The sequence below is a fragment of the Maniola jurtina genome, chromosome 25 (assembly GCF_905333055.1).
Source record: "Maniola jurtina chromosome 25, ilManJurt1.1, whole genome shotgun sequence".
In the NCBI taxonomy this organism is placed as follows: Eukaryota; Metazoa; Arthropoda; class Insecta; order Lepidoptera; family Nymphalidae; genus Maniola; species Maniola jurtina.
The window spans coordinates 4760107-4783207 of record NC_060053.1 but is presented as its reverse complement, the minus strand read 5'-3'; the positions used below and the strand labels follow the sequence as shown (position 1 = coordinate 4783207).

Genomic DNA, 23101 nt, shown 5'->3' with positions numbered 1-23101 from the left:
GACAATTGTGTGGGAAATATATTACTTGGAATATAAGCGGCGTGCCGGGAAGAAAATCCAGTTTCAGTTATAGATTACTTTATTAGTAAATCAAGGAAAGGTTGATCAAAACTCTGCCGTCCTAACAAAGAGTGCAATAAGTCGAGTTTTTGGGCAAATTGACTTAAGACCATATCCGTAATCAGGAAAATGAGCTCCATATATTATCGCCTTAGACGTCTTTTTTGTATCTTCAGTAGTTTCGGTTCTGTTGGTTATCAAAACTGCAATATGTAATATTACGATTTGTAAGTAGCTAATCATAACCGCGAATATCTCGAAAGTAGTCGAAACCTAGTTATTGCTCTCTTCGTTAGGACGGCAGAACGGGCAATATAACTTTTTAAACTTCGAAGAATGACGAGACACGAGTAGAGTAACGTCATCTAGCGGAAGCTTTTTTTTCCCCCTCTCGTCTGGCTTTACAAAGATTAGCCAATGTCAAGTTTGTAGTTATTTGTAACAAGTTAGTTAAACTATACAAGTATGGACCCCGGCTGTGCCGGCGCTCGCCGACACACGCACGGCACCCCCTTAGAGCGCTTTCCAGTCAGTTTTAACAAAAAAAACACTCCAAAAAGGCAGAGCACGCCCACCAGCTAACACCAACACAGACGAAGTCCAACGGAAGCTTGTATTATTGCCAATTGTCACAGACTAGCACAAAATAAAATGTTCATAGGGTTGTTCTGAAGTTTATCGATTCCGTTACAGTAATAGGTAATAAAGTATCAGCATCATAGAGTTAAAATAATATTAAACAGATTATTTTATTTAAAATCTGAATACAATTAAGTAAATAACTAACTACATAATTAATTTAGAATTGCCAAATCCAAACCAAATTTTACTAATTCAAACATGGACTAGCAAAAATATTTCAAGTTAACCTGAAAACTTGATAGATAGAAACTGAAGCCTTTGGATTAGTCCTGAGGATTCCTCAGGTCAATCACGATGTACCAGCATTTCGGCTTTGGACTATATTATTATAGCAATCATTGTCGTGATGAAATGATAAAGAATAAATTTTTATTTATTTATTATTTAGTTTTTTAATGCTATTGGAAAGAACGTATAATGTTGCTACTTGATATATTTTTATATTAAACACATCGAAAAATATTCTTATCGCCTAAAATATCGATGTATCGATAGCAAAATATCGATTTATTGATATATCGATTAGATGCTTTTCAAAAATGCCTATAACGCGCACAACATCACTAAAATAAAACTTGCCAAGTTTGCGACAGCTTTCAGTTTCAGTTTTTGTGATCTAAAATTCTAAAGAATTATGTTTATTATTGATTGGTAGATATTTCAAATGCTACAAAGATTTTAAAACAACATGGAGAACGATATATTAGACTCCCTTAATGATTTGGGGTAAGTTTGTTTCATACGTATTTAGGTTATTTCAATTTGAGATCATCGGTCGGCATAATCTTCAAAAATCACTTAATTGAGTAATTTCTCTGAAAAACATTTCCTAGAAACAAATTTTTAAACTTGTATGGGTATTTAGCTTCAGTTTTAGTTTTTTACTAAGACAAATGCCAGTGCTAGGTGTATTGTAGGTTATAATTTGTCTGATAGACAAAAAATACATTGCCGGTCTTAAAATGCCTATATATAAAGGCGTCACGACGTATCATGGCAATACGCGATACACAGATTGTATGCCGTGTTGAGGGTCGTTGCCACTCACCTCAAAATATGATCTCCATCACAGATTTGGAGTAGGTAGCTAGATACCGTAAGCCGTATCTCGAGGCACCAGGCGTGCCCGAAGCCTTTGAGCCAAGCGTCTATTTTATCATTCCTCTGTGAATGCTATCATTCCTTTTTCAAAATACGAAAAATCGATCGCCTCTCCTGTCAAAGTATGTTGGATTTTATTATTGGCTCAATGACGCGTGGCAATAGAAACTTGTGATCGTCACAAATGACTTGAGTGACGTCACCACAGGTAGAAAAAAAATGTAGGCATAGTTGGTTTTCATATTATGCTAATAGCTAGCTTTTCCAAGTCGGTGCTCTCCATATTATTCCTATACAAAGAACTCATAGCCCTCACAAGGTCGCCCTTTGTGTTTGTATAAGTGTATCATTATTATTGTCTTTGCATTTTTGTACAATAAAGTTTAAATAAATAAATAAATAGCCGTAAAACCAATTTAAAAAAATCATATACATAGCAGTGAGCAGCATTTGAGCTATGTATGCCTCCCTCAAGCTACTCGACATTGGCAAAGTGCATTGTGCTGGGCTGGCGCTACAAAAACCACCAAACAAGGCAAAGAGCTTGTATGTTAATATGTCAGTCAGTCAGTTTTCCTTTATTTCAGATATGAAGGCCCTCTCCAAGATGAAGTGTCCTTCTCAAAGGCCCTCGATGGAGGCCCCAAGTCCTTGGAGTATACCAAGCTTGTGCACATCTTAGCGGAGGAATTGAAGAGCCTTTGCAACATAGAAGAGACAGTCAATATGATGAATGATCCAGACGACTCTAGTTCTTTTCTACTAGAGTTGAGTTCTTTTTTGAAGGAACTTGGGTGTCCTTATAAGAAATTGGTGACAGGTAGGACATGATATGTCTATGTAACTTTTTTGTTCAATGTCTAGCCAAAAGTTTAAGCTTAAATAATATTACATAATAGCCCCATAGGCTAGATTGTAGTAGCATTAAAGCTACCATTTGATGATGGTGCTTTATTTTCGAAATAAAAACTATTAATTCTCAGGGTTCAAAGTGTTCCATACCATCATACAAGGGTGGTACTTTATAATTTACATGGTGGACATTTTGAAATTTTTGTCATTTGTTATCGCTGCAATAGAAATACACATTGAATATTTTAACTCTCCACTATTATGATTCATGAGATAAGTAGACAGAAAAACAGACAGACGGATGGACAGCGAAGGCTTAGTGATAGGGTCCCTGCCATCCTTCATGTACAGAACCCTAATAATGACAGAATTTCCATGAATTTGGTTTTTTTTTGGAAATTTTTACAGGTCACATGTCATCACGTCTCCAAAGCAAAGAGGATAGAATCCTTCTCCTAGATTACTTAGTGTCAGAGCTGATGGCTGCCAGGATGGTCAGCGTGGACTGTCCAAAAGAAAAACCAGGATCTGGCATGGAAATTGTAATGGTAAGCAATATTAAACTTCCCTTTTTTTAACCCCCGACCTAAAAAGAGGGGTGTTGTAAGTTTGACGTGTATCAGTGTATCTGTCTGTGGCATCGTAGCTCCTAAACTAATGAACCGATTTTAATTTAGTTTTTTTTTTGTTTGAAAGGTGGCCTAATCGAGAGTGTTCTTAGCTATAATCCAAGAAAATCGGTTCAGCCGTTTGAAAGTTATCAGCTCTTTTCTAGTTACTGTAACCTTCACTTGTTGGGGTTGTTATAAATTTTTTATTTACACTTGTTATCGATTGCAAGTTAGCCCTTGATTGCAATCTCACCTGATGGTAAGTGATGATGCAGTTTAAGATGGAAGCAGCCTAACTTTTAAGGGTATTGTCCCTGACGCCATCATCAGGGACAATCACTGGTACCACAATCATCTCCTTTGTTCTATTTTTATTTCAGCATGAATCACCAACCGCAAGAGATCTGAAAGACATCCTAATAACCCTCAAGTTCAACAAGCCACCACCAAATATTACCCCCGAGGTATTGTTCTCCAAACTGACAGCTAAACTGAAGGACACCATAACTAAGGAAGGTAATATTTCATACTAGCCGATATCCGCGACTTCGCCCGCGTGGATTTAGGTTTTTCGAAACCCCGTGGGATCTCTTCGATTTTCCGGGATAAAAAGTAGCCTATGTGCTAATCCAGGATATTATCTATCTCCATTCCAAATTTCAGCCAAATCCGTCCAGTAGTTTTTGCGTGAAGGAGTAACAAACATACACACACACATACAAACTTTCGCCTTTATAATATTAGTGTGATACACACTAGCGAAACTTGGTTAGGGGCCTGTAATTTCATAAAATCCTGAAACATATATTTAGGGTTTCGTTTTTCCCTACCTTTTTCTACATCCATGAAATGGAAATTAATTTTTTGGTTTTCTAGGAAATCTCGGGAGTCAGGAAATTTCGAAAAATGGTTTGTTTTACTTTCTACTGACTGAAAGTCAGGTAAAAACATGATTTAATTAAACAAGCGATTAATTCCCTCAATAGCTCAACGGTTATAGGAGTGGACTGAATTCCGAAAGGTCGGCGGTTCAAACCCCACCCGTTGCACTATTGTCGTACCCACTCCTAGCACAAGCTTTACGCTTAATTGGAGAGGAAAGGGGAATGTTAGTTATGATTAAAATGGCTAATATTCTTTTTTTTTTTTTTTAAATCACTTATAAATGTGTAATACCCCTAGTGGTTTTCTTTCAATATGTTAAATCACATGAATAAATTATATTCTTACTAGGCTTCTAAGGGGCCTTAAGAAACAATCATTTCTTGGTTTCAGGTGACCAGCTAGTAGGCAAGCCACTATACAATAAGGCGTTATCGGAAAAAGATTGGAAGAATCTAGAAACTGCCTTCACCGAAATGTTCGAGGAATACAGACTGAGGAGAGAAACACTTATCACTAGGTTGGAATGTACCATACAGAGTTTTGAGGTGAGCCATCATCATCATCGTCATCGTCAACCGATTGGTGCCCACAGCTGGACATAAGTCTCTTGTGGACGACGCACGTGCTGTTAAGTTGAAATCTATAGACCACACTTTGACTTTGCTTAGACTTAAGTTTAAGAGGGCTCTCTCTGTCACTCGTTTCATACAATTGTAGTTCCAATTTCATTTGAATATTATCTATGTCTGTGGTTTTCCAGATTTCTGTTAAAATATTCGGTTTCAAAGTTACGCGGTCTTAAAAATTTACATACAAATCTTTGAGCCCCTGTAATTTTAAAACCACATATTTTTAGAAAAATGTAAAACACCACAGACAGATATTACTTTCTAGAATATGTCTGCAAAATTTCATGGACTTTGGTTGCTTAATATTCAAATGAAATTGGAACTACGATTGTATGAAACGAGTGACGGAGAGAGCCCTGTTAAGTTAAAACGAGACAGATTTATGCCAGCGGTATAACGCTGTCTCGTTTTAACAGTGTCTTAAGTCTGAGCAAAGTCAAAGTGTGGTCTATAGATCTTAATCTAAGGGCCGGCGCACATATAGCGGAGCGCAGCGCAGAGCATGCCCGTGAAGTTTTCTAATCTAATTCTAATTCTAATAGTAATATGAATAACTAGCTGACGCCCGCGACTTCGTCCGCGTGATTCGAACTCTTTGATTTTCCGGGATAAAAAGTAGCCTATGTGCTAATCCAGGATATTATCTATCTCCATTCCGAATTTCAGCCAAATCCGTCCAGTGGTTTTTACGTGAAGGAGTAACAAACATACACGCACACACACACATACAAACTTTCGCCTTTATAATATTAGTGTGATAATATGATTTCATCTTTTCCAGTGGTCCGACCGTCTCAAACAAAAGAAAGATCACATTCAATCAGCGTATAGACCGAAACGCGAGAACTTAAAGGTCAAGCCAGATGTGAAGTTCTCAGACTTCCTCGCTGCCAGAACGGATCTACTGCAAGTGGAGAAGACCTCTAGTGCCAGCGTGAGGAAGAACACACAGAGCGAAGTCAACAAAGTGCTCATTGGCAGAGTAAGTATTGTGGGAGATGGTCCAACCTAATAAAATTGGACCCAATTGACTAAATTTGGTCCACTTGAAGATTAGAGATGGTACAACCTAATAAAATTGGACCCAATTGACTAAATTTGGTCCACTTGAAGATTAGAGATGGTACAACCTAATAAAATCGGACCCAATTGACTAAATTTGGTCCACTTGAAGATTAGAGATGGTACAACCTAATAAAATCGGACCCAATTGACTAAATTTGGTCCACTTGAAGATTAGAGATGGTACAACCTAATAAAATTGGACCCAATTGACTAAATTTGGTCCACTTGAAGATTAGAGATGGTACAACCTAATAAAATTGGACCCAATTGACTAAATTTGGTCCACTTGAAGATTAGAGATGGTACAACCTAATAAAATTGGACCCAATTGACTAAATTTGGTCCACTTGGACTAAAATTGAAGATTAGCTTCAATCCAAAATCACCTAAACAAACCCAACTTTATCTAAATTGATCTAACTTGGACCATCTTGATTGACAGTTACTAGAGGTGAAATTTTCAGACTCCCTTGCAGCAATTATGTAATGATTTTAGGCTTATTTCGTGGTTTTTTTTAAAAAGAATATTAGCCATGCTGATTGTGACTAATACTTCCCTTTCCTCTCCAATTAAGCGTAAAGCTTGTGCCAGGAGTGGGTACGACAGTAGTGCAACGGGTGGGGTTTGAACCGCCGACCTTTCGGAATTCAGTCCGCTCCTCAACTGTTGAGCTATCGAGGCTCTCGAGGTTTACCGATATAGTATAATTATTTAATAAATAAATTTATTCCCTATATTCATATTCATTACTAGCTATTACCTGCGACTTCGTCCGCGTGGATTTAGGTTTTTCGAAATCCCGCGTGAACTCTGATTTTCCGGGATAAAAGAAGCCTATGTGCTAATGCAGGATATTATCCATCTTCATTCCAAATTTCAGCCAAATCCGTTTAGTAGTTTTTGCGTGAAGGAGTAACCAACATACACACAAACTTTCGCCTTTATAATATTAGTTTGATTATTTATTAGTGACAAGAGGATGCCCGCGACTTCGTCCGCGTGGATTTAGGTTTTTAATGATCTCGTGGGAACTGTTTGATTTTTTACGCAAGCTACCTTGGCACCCATACAAATCGGTTAAGCGGATGGGTTTTTAGGAATCCCGTGGGAACTCTTTGATTTTTCGGGATGAAAAGTAGCCTATATCCGTCCCCGGGATATAAGTAACCCTGTACCTTTCGTTAGAATCGGTTAAACTGTTGGGCCGTGAAAAGGTAGCAGACAGACAGACAGACACACTTTCGCATCACACTAATATTATAAAAGCGAAAGTTTGTATGTGTGTGTGTGTGTATGTGTGTGTGTGTGTAATGTGTATGTTTGTTACTCCTTCTCGCAAAAACAACTGGACGGATTTGGCTGAAATTCGGAATGAGATAGATTCCCACGGGATGTCAAAAACTTAGGTTTTTGAAATTTAGATTTCAAAAACCTAAATCCACGCGGACGAAGTCGCGGGCGTCAGCTAGTTTATAATATTAGTATGGATTAGTGTGATTATTATTATTTATTTATTTGTTATATTTATTATTGTTATGTCCAACAGTGGACGTCCACAGGCTGACATGATGATGATGTAATGAATATGTTTTAGGTGCCAGACCGAGGTGGCAGACCAAACGAGCAGCAACCACCGCCACCGGAGATGCCCTCCTGGCAACAGAGATCTGCACCACAGGTAAATAAGTATTCATTACAGTATTACCACCTTTATAATTTACGCCGATGTACCTGCGCAGAAATCTTATTAGGATTCCATATCTCTAGAGAAAGAAAAAAACCTTTTTTTTTATTTCCTTTCGTCTGGCTTTACAAAGTTTAGCCAATGTCAAGTTTGTAGTTATTTGTAACAAGTTAGTTAAACTATACAAGTATGGACTCCGTCTGTGCCGGCGCTCGCCGACACACGCACGGCACCCCCTTAGAGCGCTTTCCAGTCCGTTTTAACAGGGCTCTCTCCGTCACTCGTTTCATACAATCGTAGTTCCAATTTCATTTGAATATTAAGCAACCAAAGTCCATGAAATTTTGCAGACATATTCTAGAAACTAATATCTGTGTCTGTGGTGTTTTAGATTTTTCTAAAAATACGTAGTTTTAAAATTACAGGGGCTCAAAGATTTGAATGAAATTTTTAAGACCGCGTAACTTTGAAACCGAATATTTTAACAGAAATCTGGAAAACCACAGACACAAATATTAGTTTCTAGAATATGTCTGCAAAATTTCATGGACTTTGGTTGCTTAATATTCAAATGAAATTGGAACTACGATTGTATGAAATGAGTGACGGAGAGAGCCCTCTTAACAAAAAAATAGAGCACGCCCGCCAGCTAACACCAACACAGACGAAGTCCAAAAAAAATCTTATAGGATCACTTCTTTGTCTGTCTGTTTGGCAAGTGGCAATGTCTTATAGCACAATTAAAGGGGAAAACCGAAAACCGTGAATTTGTCACATCACAAAAAAAATAAAATATTAAAATGTGTTCATAAATAATAAATAATTAGTATTTTCAAAGTAAGATAACTATATCAAGTGGAGTAACATAATGTGAAAGAGCTTTTATCTGTACATTCTAAAACAGATTTTTATTTATTTTTCTGCATAATAGTTTTTGATTTATCGCGCAAAATGTCGGAAAAAATATCCGAGTACGGAACCCTCGGTGCGCGAGTCTGACTCGAACTTCTCCGGTTTTTTTTTTGGCGATAAAAATATTAAAAAAAAAAACTAGTCATCCCTCCCTCAACTTTTTGTTTTTTTTTGTTCAGGGTGGAGGCGGTCGAGGCGGCGGTGGCGGTGGTCGTGGCGGTGGCGGTGAATTCCGCGGCGGTCGTGGCGGTGGTGGCGGTGATTTCCGCGGCGGCCGTGGCGGTGGCGGCGGTGGCGCTGGCGGCGGCGGCGGCGGTGGCGGTGGCAGGGGTGGCAGAGTACAAGGCGGTTACAACCAGAGTAATGATCAGAGGTTAGCATTATCATTACTGTTTAGAATCATCATCTGAACCTATTCTTCTAAACTTAAGGGGCATGAGACGGGTCGGCCCGCGAAATTCAAATTTAATTTGGTTTTTCGCAATTTGTAAACTAATACGACAATGTAGGCTTATGGCACTAATTGCGCCAATGGCAGTATCATCCTCACAGGTTTATACAAAAATTTTTACTTGAAAGGGTCCAAGTTTAAGAAATTAGCTCTAGTATTGACTAATTTGTGAGTTATAGTCGATACTAGAGCTAATTTCTTAAACTGGACCCTTGGAGCAAGTGAGAGATGGGTGCCTGGAATCTAATTCGTTTAACTTTTTTAGATTATTATAACAATAGATGGTGCACACATATTGTCCACGTGGATTTAGGTTTTTAGAAATCTATAAAAATAGCATATGTCCTCCAGAATTGAAGGTATCTCTGTACCAGATTTCGTCAAAATCAGTTAAACGGATGAGCCGTGAAAAGATAGCAGACACAGATAGCCACACTTTTGCACTTATGGCATTAGTATGGATGTAAAAAGTAACTCAAATAATTATATTGTTTATAGACCACAGACAAGCCCCGTCGGTTACCAAAACCCGCGCAACTACCAAACCTACGAAGTACCACCGGGCGGTTATCAGCAACCGCAACCAACTGGTTACCAGCAACCGCAATCAGGTTACCAGTCGCAGAAGAGCTTCGACGGCGCTTACAACGGGAGTCGCAGCTACAGCAACCAGGGCGGTTATAATAGCAACCACAACAGCCAGGGTGGTTATAACAGTAGCCAAGGTTATAGTAGCAACCAAGGCGGCTATGACAGTTCTAGCGGTTACAACCAAGGCTACAATCAAGGTAAGATCTTTCTTCTTTGCCTAATCCTTACTACAGTCTGACAAGGATCTTTTGGCACTTGAATGATATTGACGGGGGGGGGGGGGGGGGGTAGTTGTAGAAGGAAGACTGCTAGTACATAAAATACCATTGATAGGCCAATGGACTTGCAAACTATCATGTTTACCTGCTCAAATATTTTAATTACGTTGTGCTAAATAGTATAAGACACATAATTATATGATGTATTTATTATTATCGGGATATAATATCGAGAAGTTATCTATATGGAATGGCTCTAATATTTAAAAAAAAAAACCGGCCAAGTGCGAGTCAGACTCGCGCACTGAGGGTTCCGTACTCGGGTTTTTTTTTCAACATTTTGCACGATAAATCAAAACCTATTATGCCTAAAAATAAATAAAATCAGTTTTAGGATGTACAGGTAAAGCCCTTTCCTATGATAGCCCACTTGGTATAGTTATCTTTCTTTGTCCTTTTGAGGTACGGAATCCTAAAAAACAGTGAAATTTTGATTTTTTACTCAGCAACACCACATACAAAGGGACAGCGTGACACTTCATAAAATGGCGGCGTTAGTTCCGATTTTGGCCACACGCAAAAAGATCCTTGTGGCACTGTAGAGACCTATGCCCAGTCATAGACGTCTATCAATTGATGAAGACGATATAAAGACGAGTAACATTTTTATTGACTTTGTGACTTTGGTATTGTTGTATTCATGACTGTGTTATTGTATTATTGAATGCCGAAAGGTAGAATCTGGCAGAACCTAACAACCTAAACCATCTTAGGCTGCATCATCACTTGCTAGCAGGTCTGATTGCAGCCAAGCGCTAGTCTATATAGTTAAAAAAAAAAGTTTTAAGATCTGTATACTAACCCATATTCGCAATAAAGATGATTTGAATTTAAATTTTTATTTTCAGGAGGCGGCGGTGGTTACAAAGGTCAGGGGGGTGGTTACGGGCAGGGGGGAGGGTACCAGTCGCGAGGAGGGGGGTACCAGAACGAGCACGATGACCGAGACCGACGCCGCGGTGGTGGCGGTGGTGGCGGTGGTTACGGGCGCGGCAGGCGTTGACATAAAGCGTACATCACTACACAGTTGACCACCCCGCTCATTGTAACCTTATAGCGAATAAATATACCTTCTATTTATGTTGCGTTTCAATTTTGTTATTTTTTAACTTTTGTAATAAAACTTTCATTTAAATGCAACAGCATTTTCGATATTTAAAATGGCCACCAAACAGAACAGCTGTTTTAAGGCCCGGCGGTGGTTACAGTCGCAGCAGGCGTTGACATAAAGCGTACATCACTACACAGTTGACTACCCCGCTCATTGTAACCTTATAGCGAATAAATATACCTTCTATTTATGTTGCGTTTAATTTTGTTGTTTTTTTAACTTATGAAACAAAACCTTACACCACTTGCTTTATATCATACTGGTTTAAGGTTCCTTGTGCGATGGTGCGGAACACTTCGTGTGCCAGTCCGATTCGTACTTGACCGGTTTTTTAGTTTGACGCGATCTTGTAGGTTTTACTCTGGATACCAAAATCGCCCAACGCGTCTAAAAAAATTTTCGCTGCAAAAATGCTTCTTAACTTTATTTTCTATTGCTCTTTTCTGAGATTTCTTAATAGAACAAATAACTTATGAATTATGATATATGCAATGAATAAATAGACTGTACTGTTAACTGTATGATATCCAAACACATGCATACCTAATATAGACCCCCATTAAAAAATCGAAACACCTTTCATCGCTTTTAGTTTGGAAATGTTTCGATTTTTTTGACGAGAAGTATATTTTAATGTGAATCTTGCAATTTGTAAATGTAGTAAAACTGCCAAGATGGATATGATAAACAAAATTTAAATGCTACTTAGGTTGAAATCTGTAGAGCGCACTTCGACTTTGCTTATACTTAAGTTTCAGTTAAAACGAGACGGATTTATGTCAGCGGTATAACGCTGTCTCGCTTTAACAGTGTCTTAAGTCTGAGCAAAGTCAAAGTGCGCTCTATAGATCTCAGTCTAAGTAATCTTTTAAGTAAGTATAAATTACTAGAGGATACCCGCGACTTCGTCCGCGTGGATTTAGATTTTTATAGATCCCGTGGGAACTGTTTGATTTTCCGGGATAAAAAGTTGCCTATTTCGATTACAGGGACGCAAGCTACGCCGGTACCAAATTTCATACAAATCGGTTAAGTGGATGGGTCTTTAGGAATCCCGCGGGAACTCTTTGATTTTCCGGGATAAAAAGTAGCCTATGTCAGTCCCCGGGATATAAGCTAACCCTGTACCTTTCGTCAGAATCTGTTACACAGTTGGGCCGTGAAAAGGTAGCAGACAGACAGACACACTTTCACATTTATAACATTAGTATGGATAATGAATTATAATAGATTCAGTTTGCAACGTGCATGCAATTTGTGTTGAAATCATTTTAATACAAAATTAAAATGTAATACGTTATAATAACTACTTATTATGTATTTAGTATTTATTTCATTATTATGTATGGATATGCTACCTAGATCAGACTTATTATTTGTATCGTAAATTATAAATAATCTAAAATAGTTGTAATAAAGTGATTTACTAGTGTTCTCTAGCCAATTTATAACATGTCATTTTCTATTAATAATATTAATAAATATACATGAATAATAAATAATAGTGAAAGAAAATCATATAGTTTTTTTTAATTACCTACCTAATACCTGACTTCTAGGCCCTAAAGGACTTCAGAGACATTCAAGCGACTTGACTTCAAGCGCGTAGTTTGTTTTATTTATTTTTTTATTTTATTCCTTTATTTGTAAACAACAGCGGTACAATTATTATAATTTTACATTTTAAACTATATAAAAATAAGGCCAAATGGGTTTACAATATATGAGTATGATTACAGTTAACATAAAAGAGATTATAAATTATAACAGAACTAAGCGAGTGTTAGTGTGTATGTGTGTGTGTGTGTGTGTGTGTGTGTGAGTGTGTGTGCGTTTGAGTGTCTGTGTGCGCGCGCGCATGTGTGTGTGTGATTATAGATATTAACATTATAATTCATAAATAGTAGTTTTATAATATCATAAATACATAGTTACATATTATTATTTTTCTGATGCAGTTTAATTATTTCTTTTTTTAATTGTATTTTGGATAGGTGGAAAAGGTCTAAATCAGAATAAGTTTTATTGTAAGTTCGCGCCAGGCGTAGAAGTACGGAGTTTTGGGCGTAGTTTGTATTGGATTTCGGTACGCAAAGTAGCTGAGGTTTACGAGGCCTAAAGGAGCGAGCGTTGAGTGAGAAAGCTGACAGCAGGCTAGGACAGTCAATTTGTCCAGTCAAAATAGCTTGTAGCAACATCATGTCACTTTGGTTCCTTCTAAGTTCCAGTGAGTCAATTTTGTAATGCGAACAGGCTTCTTTATAACTGCTAAATTTTTTGAATTCTTTAAACGCCAGGTACTTAAGAAAATGTTTTTGTATTGATTCTAGTCTTTGAGTATGTATAATGTAATACGGTGACCAAATGTTGCACCCATATTCGAGAATACTACGAACATATGCAAAATATAGGGTTTTTATACATTCAATATTACTGAAAGTACGTGTTACGCGTTTAATGAAACCTAGTTGTTTGTAGGCTTTATCCGCTATGACTTCGACATGCTCATTCATCGATAGTTTAGCGTCAATTTTAATACCCAGGTCTCGGACGGTTTTGAATTTAGCTATGTTTACATCGTTTATATGATAGTCGAAGGATATAGAGCTAGTTTTACGAGAAAGAGTTATGTGGTGACATTTTTTAACGTTAACGATAATTCTATTCCTAACATAATAATCACTCAGGGCGTTTAAGTCTTCTTGTAGCCGATAACAATCCTCAAGGGAACGTATTTTAAGGAAAATTTTCTTATCGTCAGCAAACATTAAATATTGTGCATGGCTAAAACAGCTACCAATATCATATAGATAGGCATTATATAGGAGGGGACCTAGGATAGACCCCTGGGGTACCCCTGATGGAATGGTTATAAAGTTGCTTCTAGCGCTGCCTGTTACTACAGCCTGCATACGGTTTTTTATATATGAAGTTAGCCATCGGAGTAAGTTGCCATTTATTCCTAGGATGCTTAGCTTGTGAAGCAGAATCACGTGATCCACACGGTCGAAAGCTTTTTCGAAATCCGTATAGATCACATCCACCTGGTGTCTCTCATCCATACTCCGCAAGACATAGTCCGCGAAGACCGCTAAGTTGGTGACAGTGGAACGGTTTTTCATAAATCCATGCTGCTCGTAGGGGATAGATCTCGAAATGATTGGAGATATGTATGAGTAAATAACTGACTCGAACAACTTGCTCATTACGTTGAGGATAGAGATAGGTCGGTAATTCTCAATTTGAGTTTTAGTTCCGCTTTTGTGGATGGGGACTATTAGCGCTTCTTTCCAGATGTCTGGGAAACTACAGTAGACGTTTATGGAGTGGTTAAAGATGATCGTGAGAGGTTTCGCCAGATTTGAAGCACACTTGCTCAGGAAAATAGGTGGAATACCATCACTACCGGCTCCCTTGTTAGTTTTCAGAGTTTTGAGAAGCTTGAGTACATTATTCTCGTCAATGGTGATTTTGCAAATTGACTCTTTATAGCTCAAGTTAGAGTCGCTCATCGCGTCGTAAGAGTTTGCTGGTTTGGCAAAGACACTCTCAAAGTATTTACTGAAACCGTTACAAGCAGACACTTCATCAGTATATACAGTATCACCTAATGTGAGCTTGGTAGGGTATCCACTTTTATCGTTTCTAAGAGATTTAGTGAAAGAAAAAAGAAGCTTAGGGTCCTTGGCAATGTAAGTTTGCATACTTTGGATGTAAGAAGTGTAACACTTATTTTGTATTTGTTTTTGTCTTGCTCTTAGAATAGCGAACTCGTCGTAATCGCGGGGATTTTTGTAAACTTTCCATTGTTTATGCTTACGAAGTTTTTCTTTCACTATGTGGATTAGAGGTTTGGAGTACCATACAGGAAAATTAGATTTGTACTTTACTTTTACTGGAATAAATTTCTTGATTGTTTCGTTTAGAACAGAATAAAATTTCTCAACCATGCCGTTCATTGATTTAGCTGAGAGTGCTTCGTGCCAATTGATCTTAGATAAGTGCTCGTTGATTTGACAGTAGTCTCCTTCGAAAAAGTTGGGTTTTTTAATAGGTTTTTGGCGAGTGTTACGAAGAAGCAGATTAGAGAGATTGAATTGGAGACACGGGTGAAACGTGTCTTCTGGGACTAGAGGATTAGAGCTGTGGCTTACATTGAGATCTATGTTACTGAACAATAGATCCAACGTGTTATGTTTACTATTGGGGACAGTATTAAGTTGTTTTAGTCCAGATAGGTTACATATATCTATCATATTCATAAACGCATTATGTAACTCCACAGATCCGCGTTTGTGGATGGTGGGTCCGGAGTCAGACCACGTTACGTTTGGTAGATTGAAGTCACCAGCTAAGATAATGTAGTCGTTAGGATACTTGGCAACGAGTTCAGCAAGGCGAGAGGAGATGGATTCAAGTCGAGCCGGTAAGAGGTTGTCTGGTGGCGCATAAATTAACCCGATGTGAATCTTACGATTTCCTTGGATTTTTAGGGACTGAGCAGGTATAGTCGCCCATAGAGATTCAACGCCAGGGCACGTCCACTCTCGATGCAGCTGTATATTTAGCTCCTTACGCGCACATAATAAAACTCCACCGCCCTTTTTCTTAGTGGATGTCTCCAGGTTTCGGTCACATCGAAGAACATCGTATCTATCATCACAAATTTCACGGTCGTAAATACCTTCTGTTAACCATGATTCAGTGATTAAGATGAGGTCGTATCCGTGATTTAAGATATTTAGTCGAAACACCTCTGTTTTGGTACGCAGACCACGTACATTTTGGTAAAGTAATTGTATGTGATTAGCACCTGTGGGCTGTTATGGTAAGTACCAAGATATAATGATAGTGAAATATACTATATTTTGAAGAGGTACGTGGTTTAACCAAGTGTGTATCTGTCTGTGGCATCATAGCTCCTAAACTAATGAACCGATTTCAATTTAGTTTTTTTGTTTGAAAGGTGGCTTGATCGAGTGTTCTTAGCTATAATCCAAGAAAATCGGTTCAGCCGTTTGAAAGTTATCAGCTCTTTTCTAGTTACTGTAACCTTCACTTGAATATTATAAAGGAGAAAGTTTGTATGTGTGTGTGTGTGTGTATGCTTGTTACTCCTTCACGCAAAAACTACTGGACGGATTGGGCTGAAATTTAGAATGGAGATAGATTATACCCTGGATTAGCACATAGGCTACTTTTTATCCCGGAAAATCAAAGAGTTCCCACGGGAATTTTACAACATCCTCCTCCTCCTTTTTTAACCCAATAGTCAGAATGTGTAGATTTTATAATGAGTTGGTCTCCACTAACGATATTGATATATTTAATAGCAAAGCTACTGTGTTTATTAAATCTATCCGAAGCTGTGATGCTCTAAATAATATATAATAATATCTCAATAGTTCTACTAATGTCTTAGTTTTTAGGTTAAGTTATTTACTTAAGTTTAAATGTTACGATACAATTAATTTATTTTCGATTTTTGGTATTGTTTAGTTCTGTTTTCTAGTTTTCTAAAATTTTAGTTTTTTGTGTATAGCTGTTCTAAGCGACACGTCCATTATCTTATTGACTGCGTATGTACACACTTTTTTTTGGAGAGTGGCTAGTTTTTTTTTCATGGCTTTATTGTAATATTGTATTATTATTGTCATTATCTGTATTGTGTGCTTAATAAACAAAAACAAAACAAAAACAAAAAACATCCACGCGAACGAAGTCGCGGGCATCAGCTAGTAATAGATAAAGAAAACCATTAGATATGTTTTGTACATAAACATTTATTATATTTACAATTGATTTTTTTATTACACAATAACTTATTTTACAAGTCCTCGGTACTCCACTTATAGACCTCTTCCTCTTGCGCTTTCCTCTTGCTCTGTTGCGCGAAGTATTTGTTCTCGTAGCCGTTGGAGCGATCTACGCCATCCCAGCGGTAACCTGGGCGAATGTTGAAGCGATTCGGCGGGAAGTTGCCCTTGTAGATTGGTTTTTCTGAAAAAAAAACACCAGTCAAGTCAAAGTCTGACACACGAAAGTTTCCGTACCATCGTACAAGATAATATCGTAGTATCCAAGTCAAAGTCATTAATTCAAATTGGGTACTATTGTATACTTTCTGATTGTCAAACAATGATGTAGTGGTGATAATTATGTTAACTTAAAACTAAAGCCACAAAAGCTAGCTAGCTTAAGCAGGGTTCCAAACGCGCCCAAGTCTGAGAAGAGCTCACAACAAACTCAGCCATATAGGATTGCATATATGTTCATTAGTATTTAAAATAAAACACAAAATGCTCCTCCTGAAAAGTAGGCCTTTTGTAACAGTAGTGTTATTTGTAGGATATGACGATATATCAGTTTTATGTGCAACACTGCAAGTTAAATATGGACAGTGCCATCTATGATGTGATGTAGTAAACATATTATTTTGACGAACACTTTTCATTTTTTTTTTGTGGTGCAACCACAAATTCATGGTTTTCGGATTTTTTCTTTACTTGTGCTATAGGACATTGCTACTTGCCTTTCATGAGGCCAGCGTACTCCCTATAGCTTTTGGTTCCCTTGAATTGACAGACACGACAGACAGAAAACGAAGTGATCCTATAAGGGTTGGTTCTTTTTTCCTTTTAAGGTACGAAACCGTAAAAAAAGTGGTTGTTACGGAGTTAAAGGAGCTGATTGAAATCCGAAAGGTCCGGTTCAAACCCCACCTGTTGCACTCGTATTATCGTAGTCACTCCCAGCACAAGCTTTACACTTAGTTGGAGGGAGGGGAATATGAGTCATGATGAACATGATTTTTTTTTAATTTCAATGTCTGATTGTTTTTTTTTTTTCATTTAACGAACCGCATGTAAATCTAAAAAAAATGCATTTAAAAATTGTAGATATAACTAACACTATTTGTACGCCACTACGGCTAATGTGTTGAACCTTGTAATCATTTATATCTTTTATAACACACATTATGCAACTAAATAATTTCCATTCTATTCTATTCTATGGCTATTATTAAAAAAAACTAACCAGGCCCCAGCTCTCCTCTCTCCCTCTTCTTCTCTCGCATGTACTGCAGCATCGGGTCTCCCTGTCTCTCCACGTCCTTCAGTTTACTCTCCAGATCGCGGTCGTCTTTGTACCGGGCGAGTGGTTTCGATGATTCATGTATGAAGTCTTGTACTGCCGCTTGTTGGGATTCTATTTGTTTTAATCTGTAAGACCAAATCACATATTATTAAAACAAGTGTAAATTAAAAATTTATAACACCCCAGACAAGTGAAGGTTACAGTAACTAGAAAAGAGCTGATAACTTTCAAACGGCTGAACCGATTTTTTTTTATTATAAGCTAAGAACACTCTCGATCAAGCCACCTTTCAAACAAAAAAAACTAAATTAAAATCGGTTCATAAGATTAGGAGCTACGATGCCACAGACAGATACACAGATACAAGCGTCGAACTTATAACACCCCTCTTTTTGTGTCGGGGGTTAAAAAACTGAAGTATTAAAAGCATCACCTGCTCACTACAGAACACAGATCTCCTCTAAGGCGCTATGTATAGAGCGCACTTTAACTTTGCTAACACTTAAGACACTGTTAAAACGAGACAGCGTTATACCGCTGGCTTGAATCTGTCTCGTTTTAACTGGAACTAAGTCTAAGCAAATCCAAAGTGCACTCTATAGATTTCAACCTTAGAACGTAAAGGGTTTGGCCACAGTCTACCACGCTGGCCAAGTGTGGATTGGCAGACTTCACACACCTTTGAGAACATTATGGAGAACTCAGGCATGCACGTTTCTTCATGATGTTTTCCTTCACCATTCAAACAAGTGTTAATTTCTTGAAAGGCACATAAGTCTGAAAGTTAGATGTACGTGCCTAAGATCATACACCAATAATTACGTTTTTTCTTTGTATTCTTTTTTTTTCTGTCTCTCTCGTCTGGCTTTACAAAGATTAGCCAACGTCAAGTTTGTAGTTATTTACAAGTTAGGGAAATATATAAGTATGGACTTCGTCTGTGCCGGCGCTCGCCGACACACGCGCGGCGCCCTTTTAGAGCGCTGCCCAGTCAGTTCCACCACCAAAACACCAGTAAAATACAAAATCCGGCCACTTCTAACAAAAAAAAAACACTCCAAAAAGGCAAAGCACGCGCGCCAGGAAACACCAACACTGACCAAGTCCTCTTTGTATTCTGTAAAAAAATAAACGAAATTCTTACCCTCTACTCCATTGTTTATATTTTTCGTCCAACACTTTTTGTCTCTCTGCCTTTTCTCTTTGTTTCTGTCTGTCTTCTGATGTTTCTCTTTTACCTAAAAATAAAATACAAGATAAGATGGAATCAAAAGGAAATGGACCAAAGAACCCAAAGGCATCATTGGCAGGCATATTTGGTACAGAGATAGCTTGTATCACAGAGACAGATATAGGTCAATTTTTATCTCAGAAAATCGTAGAATTCCCATAGGATTTAAAAAACTTAAATCCACACAGACAAAGTCGCGAGCCTCATCTAATAGTACACAAGGAATCAAAAGCTTAATTTACTATAATCCACTAAACCAGACAAATCTGTATGGTGCAACATGCAGCATGCACTGTCCGCCCTTCCACTGCTAAACTTCCAGGAAAAGTTAGCCACCAAGCAAGCAATACACACCACTACAAATTAAGCTTTTGGTTCCTTGTATATCATGGACTTACGCAAAGTAACGCCTTTTTCTATACAACTCTAGTTTTTTTTTTTTTAATTATATAGACCAGCGCTTGGCTGCAATCAGACCTGCTAGCAAGTGATGATGCAGCCTAAGATGGAGCGCGCTTGCCTGGAAGTTGCCTATTCACTCTTGACTTGAAGGTACCCATATTATAATGGTACAACAATTACCTTTTCTAGACACAATCTTGGCGTTTCTTCCAGACATTTCATCTGTCATATTTCTGAATGCCTCGTCTTCTCTTCGTCTAAAAGATTCATTTTCTTGTTTCAATTGTCTTGCGTCTTGCAATCCCGCTTGCTTGCCTTCTAAAGTTTTCTCCATTTTCTTGTTACTTGGTGGAGGTTCATCCCTTCTCTCTTGGTAATTCTTGCTTCTTTCTTTTCTCGGTGGAGATAGATCCGAATCACTGTCTTGCCTTTGATTTTTATTTGCAGTTCTTTTATCGTTAGTTTTACTTCTTCCTTTTCTGGGAGGTGACAAATCAGAATCGCTATCTTTTCTTTTACTTTTGTTGTCTTTCTTATTTCTTTCTTTCCTTGCAGGTGAAATGTCTGAATCACTGTTTTGTCTAGTTCTTTTATTGTAAATTTTACTTTTTTCTTGTCTTGCTGGGGATAAATCTGAATCAATGTTTCTTCTTTTACTTCTTTTTGTATCATTTCTGTTTCTTTCTTGTCTTGGTGATGCATCAGAATCGCTTTCATGCCTTCTTTTACTACTTTCGTGCGACCTTTTTGCCTGTTCAGAATATTTTTGTTGCTTGTTCCTTTTAGGTGATGAAATGTCTCTATATTTATCATCATTCTTTCGTTTATCTGGAGACTGCTTTCTTTTTCTTTGTGGTGATTCATCAGAATCAGGAGATCTGTTTCTCTTTGGTGAATCATGTCTTGATTTTCTAGGTGGTGAAATATCAGAGTCATTGCTGTATTTTTTTGAATGATTGTTTTCATTTATATGTCTATCAGGTGAATTTTTACGTTGTGCTCTGGGACTTTTTGACCTCTGATTTGATTCGTCTTTAAAATCGCCCCAACGTGAAGGTTTCCTAACTCTACTCTTATTTTGGTTATCATCTTTTCTTCGTGGCGGGCTTGCATCTCTATTGTTTTGATTTTTTGATCTTGTACTGTCTGTTTGATGAGTTTTGGACTTTTTATCATTTGAAGTGCGACTTGTCGAATGTTTTCTTACAGGGGACTGATCCGAGTCATACTTGGTTTTTGATTTTGAGTTTTCTGTATCATTCTTACGTCTTGGAGGACTAGTGTCACTATCACTATTGTTTGCATTATATTTTCGATCGTTTTTCGTGTTTTTTCTAGGTGGTGATACATCTGAATCAGAATTTTTCGAATTTTTACCTCTATTACTTGTTTTATCTCTTCTGGGAGGGCTAAAATCACTGTCGCTGTTATGTTTTTGATTCTTTTTAGTACTAGAACTGTTCTTATTATCATTTTTTCGTGGTGGTGATGCATCAGAGTCATTTTTCTGCTCGTCTTCAGAATCGCTGTACATTTTACCGAATACAATTTCATTCTCTTTTTCAACTTCTTTCTTGTTGCGTTTAACCTCCTCTACTTTTAGTTTGCTGTTGAATCCATCATCCTGTAATGAACATATAGTTATTAGAACTCCCAAGTTACATCCAAAGGTAAGAAGGGTCTGTCTGTCTTACCTTTTCACAGCCTAGATGAATTAAGGTGCAGCCAAACACTATTTACAGATAAATCCAAATATATGAAACTGACTGACTGACTGATTTATCAAAGTACTGGTTAAACTACTGGATGGATCGGACTGAAATTTGGCATGCTATTATGATGTAAACAACTGCTAAGGAAGGATTTTTGAAAATTCAACCCCTATGATAGTAAAATAAGAGTGAAATTTGTGTAAGCTATGAGGCCGCAGTCACAGGCATAAGCTAGTAAATAAATAAAATAAAAAAATAGGCTACATTTCAGAGTCCACAATGTTTTAGTAAATCAACATAGTATATGCATCACAAAAAATCTCTCTACACTGAGTGCCAGCTGAAATGGCAGTGGGCCGGCCATGTCTGCCACAGAACTGATGGCAGCTGGGGTAGACATGTTCTGGAGTGGAGACCGCATATTAGCAAGTGCAGTATGGGAAGACCTCCAACCCGCTGGACTGACGATATTAAGATGTGGATGAGGAAGGCAGAGGATAGTGTGTGGTGGCGCGTTCTTGGGAAGGCCTATGCCCAGCAATGGACGCAAATAGGCTGATTGATTGACTCTGAGTGCTCGTGGTGCAGGATTCCTCCATTTCTTACCAGTGCTTACAGTCCTGTGTACCCCTTCTCCAGAATTGACCATCACCCTCCTAAAGTCTTTGCTGCCAACCCTTGCATCTCTTCCCATCTTGTGGATACGACTAGATTTAAAGATAAGTATAGTCATCATATGGAAAACTTATACTTACTTGGTTGATAACCCTCCACTTGGACGAGGTTTGAAAGGCATCCATCTTCCTCAACTCTTCAGGCCTCTCATCAATGATGCCAGCTATTTGAGGAGCATCCTCACCCTCATTCAATATATCCAGCTCATCACCATCTAGTGGGCGCAGTTTGGATAGATCCAAGTCATCATCTATTATTTTGAACCTGAAAGAACATCAATATGATGATAATGAGCAAATACTTGTATAGCTTGGGCCTATCTATCAAACATATCAGACAGTCACACTTTTTTTTTTCTCTCTCGTCTGGCTTTTCAAAGATTAGCCAATGTAAAGTTTGTAGTTATTTGTAACAAGTTAGCTAAACTATACAAGTATGGACCCCGTCTGTGCCGGCGATCGCCGACATACGTACGGCACCCCTTTAGAGCGCTTTCCAGTGAGTTTTAACAAAAAAAAAAAAAACACTCAAATAGGCAGAGCACGCCCGCCAGCTAACACCAACACAGACGAAGTCCCAGTCACACTTTATGATATTAGTATCATAGTATGGATAAAATTGATAAGGGATTCAGAATACAGTACAGGTATCCAGAAGTTTATGGTACGCAATCACACTACTGGATAAAATAATATCTGTAATATTTATATTGAAAACAAACAGAGTAATATTATACGTAAAATATCATTAACAAGACGCTAAAATCTCATGAAAAGTTCATAAATTGGTATAATACTTGAAAATTGTTTACCCCTTTCCTTTAACGTTTTTTTTCTTTTTCTTCTTCTTATCGACCGATGGACCACCCAAGTACTTTTGTAAATACGATTTTTGATCTACTGCCGTAGACATTTTTCACGTTTTTACTTGTTTAAAAGTTAAAATATAAAGAATAATTAAAAATACAGGAAAATATCCTGTTCACGTCAACTAACAACTTGGTTTTACCACAGACAAATAATCCATATTTTAGAATTTTGACATTGATTTAAGACCAAAGACAATATTGATATTTTTTCAGGGATTTACTGGTTTGGATTCTAGGCTTTT

General features: G+C 37.7%; 2 protein-coding genes across 4 annotated transcripts; one reads left to right on the top strand and one right to left on the bottom strand.

Annotated features, from left to right (window-relative positions):
* The first annotated feature begins 1270 nt into the window (after positions 1-1270).
* On the top strand, positions 1271-11063 carry LOC123877950 (protein FAM98B). 2 transcript variants are annotated; one of them, XM_045924890.1, is made up of 11 exons: positions 1271-1428; positions 2391-2623; positions 3064-3203; positions 3647-3782; positions 4542-4696; positions 5562-5762; positions 7441-7524; positions 8622-8815; positions 9392-9570; positions 9619-9681; positions 10611-11063. In XM_045924890.1, the coding sequence occupies exons 1-11, from the start codon at positions 1391-1393 to the stop codon at positions 10763-10765; spliced, it is 1578 nt and encodes a 525-aa protein (XP_045780846.1). In that variant the 5' UTR covers positions 1271-1390; the 3' UTR covers positions 10766-11063. The 2 variants fall into 2 exon arrangements, with proteins under 2 accessions (XP_045780846.1, XP_045780845.1); XM_045924889.1 differs by having other exon boundaries at positions 9392-9681.
* Positions 7022-23095, bottom strand: LOC123877948 (BUD13 homolog). Of its 2 annotated transcripts, XM_045924888.1 has the most exons (8): positions 22803-23095; positions 22072-22255; positions 19785-21228; positions 19116-19209; positions 17912-18096; positions 16685-16873; positions 9995-10001; positions 7022-7032 (listed from the first exon to the last, which is right to left on the bottom strand). In XM_045924888.1, exons 1-6 carry the CDS (start codon positions 22901-22903, stop codon positions 16701-16703), a joined length of 2181 nt encoding a protein of 726 aa, XP_045780844.1. In that variant the 5' UTR covers positions 22904-23095; the 3' UTR covers positions 7022-7032; positions 9995-10001; positions 16685-16700. The 2 variants fall into 2 exon arrangements, with proteins under 2 accessions (XP_045780844.1, XP_045780843.1); XM_045924887.1 differs by lacking the exons at positions 7022-7032; positions 9995-10001 and having other exon boundaries at positions 16637-16873.
* Between the last annotated feature and the right edge of the window lie 6 nt (positions 23096-23101).

Coding starts and splice junctions, on each gene's coding strand:
- LOC123877950 (XM_045924889.1), top strand. CDS start 1,391: ATGGAGAACGATATATTAGACTCCCTTAATGATTTGGG. Junction 2,624..3,063: donor TTATAAGAAATTGGTGACAG/GTAGGACATGAT, acceptor AAATTTTTACAG/GTCACATGTCATCACGTCTC. Junction 3,783..4,541: donor GGACACCATAACTAAGGAAG/GTAATATTTCAT, acceptor TCTTGGTTTCAG/GTGACCAGCTAGTAGGCAAG.
- LOC123877948 (XM_045924888.1), bottom strand. CDS start 22,903: ATGTCTACGGCAGTAGATCAAAAATCGTATTTACAAAAGTACTTGGGT. Junction 21,229..22,071: donor AGTGGAGGGTTATCAACCAA/GTAAGTATAAGT, acceptor TGTTCATTACAG/GATGATGGATTCAACAGCAA. Junction 18,097..19,115: donor TATAAACAATGGAGTAGAGG/GTAAGAATTTCG, acceptor TTGGTCTTACAG/ATTAAAACAAATAGAATCCC.